The 9,111-nt window shown below is 33.7% G+C and overlaps 1 protein-coding gene across 1 annotated transcript; it reads right to left on the minus strand.

The window, feature by feature from the left end:
• Positions 1-1,914: 1,914 nt before the first annotated feature.
• Positions 1,915-7,243, minus strand: Kdsr (3-ketodihydrosphingosine reductase). Its single transcript, XM_085942161.1, has 3 exons — positions 6,599-7,243; positions 4,172-4,413; positions 1,915-2,901 (listed from the first exon to the last, which is right to left on the minus strand). Exons 1-3 carry the CDS (start codon positions 7,137-7,139, stop codon positions 2,695-2,697), a joined length of 990 nt encoding a protein of 329 aa, XP_085798287.1. The 5' UTR covers positions 7,140-7,243; the 3' UTR covers positions 1,915-2,694.
• Between the last annotated feature and the right edge of the window lie 1,868 nt (positions 7,244-9,111).

Raw genomic sequence — 9,111 nt, forward strand, 5'->3', positions numbered from 1 at the left:
AAACTCACTGAAGGCAATGAACCGGTTAATACAACTTTCAAACAGTTTGTAAACAATATTCATTTGTTACCGAACCAATGTTTCTTGGCGTTGACTATGCATGACAAAAGCAGTTCTTAATGGAGAATATAGGCATTAAAAATAGATTCATATTAAGCATGTATATAGTTACGTCTAAATACCAAAATAAAGTGTCAATAACAAACACCAAATGAGAAAATTAACTTAATTATTTATTTATTATAAAAATTTGACATACTCTATCTAGGTAGGTATCAAATTTGTTGGAAGGCATGTTATTATTATGTATTAATAAAAGAGGTTCCCAAAGTGTGCACCACAACGCCCAAGAGCATATTATGACTAGCTTGATATCAAAGTAAGCCAAACGCCATTTACAAAATTTTACAAGGGACTCACAAACATGTGTAAAAAATGTCCGTTTTCTATATAACATACCAACTTTCAACTCAAAAATCTCTATGAAAACTACCGTTTTTGATACTTTTCGTGGATTTTTTGAAAAGAGCAGCACTTGCACTACAATAATCAATTAAAACATACATTTCGTTAAAAATGGCATTTGGCCTACTTTGATATCAAACTACTCATATAGAATAGTACCACATATAGTCCAACTACATTACAATTTATATTGTAATGTAGAATATTTATACATTTATTACAGGCGCCGTGAAACAAAAAAATTTGAAAACCACTATTAATATAAATGAGTCGCCCATTTCCAAAATTCACCTTGTCAATTTTGTTGTTTTGAGATATTCACAGAAACAATATAAGCATGGAACCCAGGAAACTCAGAAATAATGGGAACAGAAATACCTAACGAGTAAGCAGAAGCAGGCAACCGATCTCGAGTAAGGAAGAATACGGGATAAAAATAAACACATGTCAAGAATACATCACACGTCGAATACTGACAACTGCTCTCTGTTTATGCATTGACGCTCATTTACGTAGGACACTCACACATTCAAAACCCTGCGTCAAAACTGACTGTATTGGTATATAGCCTATCGGAATTCTATTTATTATCTGTTCTGCGATGGAACCTCCACATAGAAAAATAACCATTATTTTCTTGGGCCTTTGTCCGGGTGCTTTTAATATTATAACTACAAACCTTTTCCAATCAAATACTTGAAAGATTTGCGGAACATGATATACTTTCCCGTATTGAGCGAAATCTTCAAAATACTCACTCTGTAACAATGCAAAAGATGATATTTGAAAACGACCACGAGACGGACAAGATGCATTTTGAAATCGGACAATATTTTTCAACCGTTATACTGACAGCAAGACTAATTTTGGAATTTTTTATAGAATATGTATATTGAATACGTAACAAAAATGTATATTCAGTTCATTTTTGGTCAAAACTGGACAAGATGCGTTTTGGAAATGGGCGACTCACGTGTGCTATCAAAAAATGCATAGCAAAAGTTATAGTAGGTAGGCATTTAAAAATTTCTTGTTTCAGTCAAGATTAATTGCATACATATATCATTACAATTAATAACTTTATCATAGAAGACACCCAAAAAATATAAGTTTGTAAAATTTTATAAGCGTAAATAACATGAATGTCAGGGAATTTAAAAAAAATGCTATTTTGTGAAGTGCAAATTATTTACAATGGAAAAAAAATCATAAAAGTGAATTAAAGCCGATGGGATTAGTTACCACGTGGAAGTATGACAAATAATATTATTACTCTATACCAGTGGCCAACGGTGGAGGTAGGCTGTTAAGATCTGACATTTACAAATGGTGTTGGTTATATTTTAAAAATTAACTAAATCCTGCCTAAACCAAACCATAATAGTTTTGGTACGCTATGGGCGATCCTTCAAAATAGTCCACACTATTTCATTCATACTTATTTCTTTTCATTCATTACATGTCGGTTGGTTTTTTGAAATTAATTAAGCCCTCCCCAAACCAAACCATAATAGATAAAATATATTATTCTATCTATAAAATATCCAAAATGATGTATGATTTAACGGCATAATTTTAGATATTTTATTGATTTGATATTTATATTTTTTGACTATTATCTATTATGGCTTGGTATCGCAGGGTTTAATTTAATTATAATAAATAACCAACACCATCTATAAATTGTGGTCTTAGTTCAATGAAAACAAATATGTAAGTATGACTGACAAAGTTTAGTGTGTACTATCTATGTCGGATCTTAACAGCCTACCTACACCCTCCGCCACTGTTCTATACATATTGTATGGGTAAAATACATTCTCAATCTTTTCTGTCTGCAGATTGCAGCAATGAATTATTTTCTTGACAATTGGAAAAAAAACTCCACTTCATGTTTTAAGACATACATAAGGTTAAAACATTTGTACCAATTGTACAAGATAAAAGATAATTGACAAAAAATGGAAAGTTCATCGAAAACACTTCAGCAAACGGAAATTTGGAAAACAAATGTTTTTTTCCAAATTGATCAACAGTTACAGAACTGACTTATAACTTTAATCCCCGAACCGCAGACTTATTTTATCGATGATTGTAGGAATATTGAAAATATTTAGAAACCTGTGTAACATGACTTCTCATTACAAAGTACGGCAGGTTAAATGAAGCCCATTATCTCAGGAATACATAGTAGGAACGTATAGAAAAATTAACTATGCCTAGATTGTTCTACTCGGCTTTCTTATTGGTATTTTTTTCAGCTTTACACCTCACTATGATGCGGTTGAAAGACAATTGATAACAGGCCAGGATCAAACGGAGGGGGCCTAAGAGAATGCATTGTTGAAACAGCTTGTAGAATCCGTTGAAAGCCGTGCCACAGAGAGTGGTCAGCATCCAGCCTTCCAGGCCGACAGTTGAGTATGCATTACCGTTCTGTAATGAGAAAACATAAAATGTTATTTCGATTGTATTTGTTAATGACAATTTTCACATAACAATGTCTGCAAATTGTTAATCGTTCATACTGAAAAAATAGTTTAATATAGTGCACACGTGCCACAAATTAAAATATGTACATACATACATAAAATCTATTTTATAGCAATTTCCACTAATTTGATGAATGAACCATGAATGAATCTGAAATAAATTTGTATCGGAAACGGAACCAATGTTACAAAATTGCAATAAAAACAAAATTTATTTTGTATTTCGTTTTTTTTTCAATTTTTCAAATGAACTGAATATTATACTAACAACCCCTTTCAATTAGTGACAATGCAGATATGACATATTGCTGTAACACAACTAAAAAATAACAATAATTTACCAAATTTTATTGATAAAAATAAAATAAGTAGTGTAGTTAAGAATTTGCAACTTTACATGAGAGCAATTTGGAATTTTATAAATTGGTTTTGTAATGATATATTTTCCACTAACTACCCTTCCAAAAAATTGCTGTAGCTTCTTCAAAGGGTCAAAGCAATCACCCGGACAGTGAAAGATGTGATTTGGCATCCTACAAGATCCAACCTTTTTTATATGATTTTTTTCTTAATAATGGTTTCTGGCGTTTTTTTTTAAATATCGTATTGTTAATATATAATAAGAATCTAAAATTTTATTTGTTTTCGGTGTATCTTCCACCGTCTCTCGACCATTCCTAGACCCTCTGTATCTACCAGAAAATATCGCATCGTATAAACTCTCTGCACCTCTGGCGACAATTTATCTGCTGGAGATTTTTCGAATTTAACAAACATTAGAAAATTACAAGCCATTCGTTTTTTAAATTCGGCATGACTATGAGGTTCTGCTACAAAAAACACATAATTACAAACAAAACGACATAGTGATGCAAAATTAGTCTTGTTCGTTGTGATAAAGATCTTGATCATCTTGTTGGTATGGCGTGTATAGTCCCGTATTAAACAGCTACACTGTGTATATCTCTCATTAATTCACTTAGGTTTTTGATATTCGTATAAGAAAATCTAAAATAAGATATAACATCACATTATTAGGGTTCCACCGGTCCTTCTCTGGTGACAATTATTTTTTGACAATGTGATTTTATGTTGGTGATTGGTATTGTTTCTGTAGATATTTTATGTTGTCATCTAAACACCGCCGCCATACGACCGAATGAATTATTACAAAGATATACTATCCAATAATTATTATGAATCAGTTATTTTACCAATGCATCTTTCATGAGTTGTGTAGCCACACACTCTGGAGTGACTAGTCCGCCATTCTCCGAGATCAGTTTGGTTTCTTGCGGCTTGGAAGACTCTTCAGTCACAAAGCCAGGAGTATCGGTGTCAGGAGGGAAGCAGATGGTCATCGAAACACCGCTCCCGTGAGTCTCCATCACGAGAGCTTCACCGAGACCTCTGATGCCCCATTTCGCAGCTCCATATGCACTGTATCCATAGATTCCTGAAATGTCAATTAAGAATTGTTGCATTAATAATATTTTATTCGGAAATAACAAAACAATTGAAATCTTTCACAGCAATAGCATTAGAATCAAATCATATGAGTGCTGTAGAGATGTGAATTTCTTTCATGTGAGAATGTAAAATACCAAATGAAAGTCCTACTTATACTGTGGTGAATGATTTATTTCACGTTACAAGAATGTTAGTTTTGCGAACTTATTAGAAAATGTTTTGAATTTACAATCTTAAGGTCGGTACTGACTTGAGCAATGCGCGCACGAACGAACGCTGCGCATGCAAATTTTCTCATGTCAGTATGTGGCTTGTCGGTTTTTTCGATTTCATCAAAGAACTTGTGTGCGAGCAGTGAGAGTCTGAACGTGTTCACTCCTACAACATACGGCTGTGCGCGTAAAATAATATGAATGGAACAATGACAATGAACTTTTTTGGTCAGTACACCCGATCTTCGTTTTGCACGGCTTTTTTTTGCACAGTTTCGAAATAACACAGTTTAAAAAAAGTACCGATTATTTTATATTATTTTTTATTTACACTGATATTTTTTCTTTAACACGGTTTAAAAAATACTAAAAAGAATAAAACTACGTATGTATGTACATATTTATCAAAAAATTGCATTGCAATGGACCGCACGCCACTGGTGCATACATATGTTGCCAGCGGATGCCGCCCAGACATACATACGTACATACATGGCGCCACTAGTCAGTCACTTCGGGTTCGATATGAGAGATGCGTCGCGCGCTTCGGCATCAGCGTCATTATAAATATTTCCAGCGATGAGTGATTTTTCGCCAGCGAAAAACAGCAGTAAACGGGCACGTTTATTGTCAAGTAGCGAGACTGAATGAATATATTAATTCTCTTTACTAAATATAATTTAAATCGAAAACTATGTATTTTTATGCATTTAATATCTAATAAATAAATTCGATTTATTTTTGAGTTGAAGAATTTCGTATTTTAAGTTGATTTTAAGTAATGGAACCTATCTAACATTTTGTATGGGCACCTTATCTTTTTTTACACAGTGTATGTGCATTACTATGTATGCTGCATTCATCATGTTACTTTCCGGCATTGTTCACACCACTTACTGAATATACACAAACAACTATAACAACTGGAGCGGGATACAAAATTTTGGTAATTGTGCCACAGAGATGGACACCAGCTTTTATAATTTTTTTTTTTACGAAAACAGTTTATTCCATGTAGACAACTATAATAAATACTCTTTTTCTGCCTGCGCATCAGCTTTTCGATCCAATAATCGTTAATTGAAAATTTGAAATTTTCATACATTTTGATACACCATTATCACAAACTAAGATTATATGAGGTAATATTAGGTTGGGATAGGTTAGATTAGGTTAGGTTATGTTAGGTTTGGTTTGGTCTAAAAAGAAAGTTGTAAAATCTCATGTCCACCTCTGCGGCACATTTACCAATATTTTTGCCAAGCATTTGATATGATGAATAGGTTTTTTTATGTCTAGCAAGAAAAAAGGCAAAGGCCCATACCACTTGAGGCGATTTAGCAAAGTTGAGCGAAACATGTCAATAGTTCTTAATAGGGCAGAATAAGGCAGGCATCATACGTTCAATCTGGTTCGCAATCGAGATTGAATGTGCAATAATCATTTGATGGATTAATAAATAGATACAATTTGATTTTCAGTATCCATGATTTAAATTGAACATGCTTATTAGGTATAATGCCTGCCTATGAATTGAAACATTAAAATTTGGTTGAAACCTACAAAATTTAATTGCCAACAATAAATTGTCCAATAAATTAATGGGTAAATGTGCCACAGAGGTGGACATGAGATTTTACAAATTTCTTTTTAGACCAAACCAAATCTACCCCAATCTAATTTACCTCATATAATCTTTGTTTGTGATAATGGTGCATCAAAATGTATGAAAATTTCAAATTTTCAATTAACGATTATTGGATCGAAAAGCCGATGCGCCGACAGAAATAGGTATTTATTATAATTGTCTACATGGAATAAACTGTTTTCGTAAAAAAAAAAAATATAACAACTCGTGTCCACCTCTGCGGCACATTACCAATTAATGTTCTGGAGTTCAAACCAATTTACCTAATTTACGGATGTCCACGTGTTCAAATTAAATGCACTATACCTTACCCATTAATGCTGCCTGACTAGAGACAAAGACTATAATTCCATCACCGCGCGACTTCATGGTACCCAGCAGGGCTTTAGTTGGATACAATGTCCCGTAATAGTTGAGATTCACCATGTGTTTTATATCTGCAATTGTCATGTCTTCCAATCTTCCACATATCGCCATACCGGCGCAATTCACCAGCATGTACACGGGCCCGACATCTTCTTCCAGCGACACCAGAGCTTTCTTTATAGTCTCATAATCCTCAGTCACATCCAATGAGACGTATTGGATTTTTTGTGTGTGGCGGACTTTACAGTATTTTAAAACTTCAGAAACAGTTTTTTCTAAATTTACAACGTTCCTACTTATAACTGTTACGTGAGCACCTCTCGAAACGGCTTCTATTGCGACCGCTTTGCCGATTCCACTCGATCCGCCAGTGACAACGACATGTTTCCCTTCCAGTGATTTTGTGCTACTGTATTTGATTCGAATAAAGATATTGATGAAAAATACTAAGCCTACTAGCACTAATATCAATCCTAGAAAGGCCATGTCAATCAATTTAGCAGACTATAAGTCAGACACTCCCTTTTTTACTTCAAAAGGACAACCAAGTACCTGATGGCAACTACGAATACGAAATTTGTATTCAACTCAGCAATATTCGATTCGAACTGTCAAAACCATAGAGCATAGAGTTTATTTCAAAACTGTAATGACGCACCAAAAAAATACTAATATTTTTTAATGTTTCTTGAAATGGTATAAAAAAAATATTAATTCTAAATTCACGGGCTTCCATATCGTAAATTAATTTTTGTTACAATAATTAGTACCTATAATTGAGAATGAATGTCGATCACAATAATTTCGTGAGCCTAGTGTTGCTTTTGTTTACCTATTCTGGTATCTTTTTTTCCGCACAGAACGGAACATAATAGAAAAAGGTCTGGAAAAATTATAATATATTGGCAAACATTAGGGCCTAATATTTTTATATATTTTCTATGGAGGCAATGGTGTTTTATTATCTGGGTAGCCAATTTTTTGAAGTTATACTTCTTTTGGCGCGGTTGGGAAATCAGATCAGAGTGTATTTTTGGCGTGTGACATGTAACACATAATTTATTTTTTCACACGAAAAAAAACGCACTCGATTGGATTCGAACCACTGATTGTTCGGTTATCAGCCAAACGCACTACCTTTACGCCACAGTATGATACTGCAATCGTGTCGATTATATAATATAATAATATTATTATAGTTTAGATTTGTTCCGTTGCCTAGGCAGCGAATTTATTATTGTCGGCCATTTGCAATTCCTTATGTAAGCAAACGATAAACGTCAGAGTGATATTTTTTCGTCTGAAAGAAGTTTCGAACATTTTCGAGAACAAACCCCCATTATAGTTTTTCAGCTTTTCTAAACATCCCATCAACAAGTTTGCCTTTAAAATAAAAAAAAAATCACAGTTCCATTACTATTTCAATAGGTATTACACAAAGAGATTGGACTCCTCCCATCAATCTCTTCGGTAGGTATTACAGTATTTTTGACAAACTGTAGGTACTATAATAGGGTAAGCTGTCCAGTGAAAGGACACTACTTAACGACCATTTATTGACAAAATAATGTAAAATGTTTAAAAAGTATAGGTATTCTCATAGTTATTCTAACGATATTGTACTCATCTGGGTATAACTTACTAGGTACCTAGGTACTTGTGTAGATTTAAATAAAATTTTAAAACGTAACACTACTTGCGAGTTACAAAATGCTGGCTGATATGAGCGTATAGCAGTAGTTGCATTAATTATTTAGGTGTTTATTTTGAAAACTACGAATTCAACTTTATATTATATTGTACAAACAGTGTTTAAAAAATTTCCCTGGTTTCTTTTTGCTTCCACCGCTCTTTTATGGGTGTTTAACGCGCTAATTGATTTTTAGGCTACTAGGTACTGCCCTTGAATCGCTTCAGTGGTCCATTGGTGGTGTTATTGCCCTCGCTACTCGAGGGATATAAAATGACCGAAAGGCCGCTTCAATGTAGGTACTTACCTACCTATATGGATTGATGAATTAATAGGTTTGGCGGAATTGCGTTGCAGCGAAAAACAAGAAACCGAAAATAATGGAGAGTGCTTGGTGACGATTTAAGATGGTACTTCAGTGAAACGGCAAATAATTTGTGGTGTGAGGTGCGACGAAATTTCGGACTGGCTGGCAATCGGAGAGCGAAAGCGAGCTGTGAACAAGTCAATTTGTTTTTTGATGGCGACGCGGAAATTAATTCTTAAATCGTATAAAGATGACTAAAAAACGTTACCCATTTACTTGAAAAATAAAACATGTCAATGATATATATTATTATTATCATTAGTAATACAACAATAAACATAACATTAAATGGACGCATGTTGACTTTTTATGACAAATTATGTTTTGTTCTGCACGCGATATTTGCACAATCTTCACGTCGCGTAGTCACGATCGTTTTAGACCGTGCTCCAGCTGAAGTA

Source organism: Rhyacophila brunnea, unplaced genomic scaffold (genome assembly GCF_057557595.1).
Source record: "Rhyacophila brunnea isolate RB1 unplaced genomic scaffold, BYU_Rbru_1.0 scaffold_14, whole genome shotgun sequence".
Classification (NCBI taxonomy): Eukaryota; Metazoa; Arthropoda; class Insecta; order Trichoptera; family Rhyacophilidae; genus Rhyacophila; species Rhyacophila brunnea.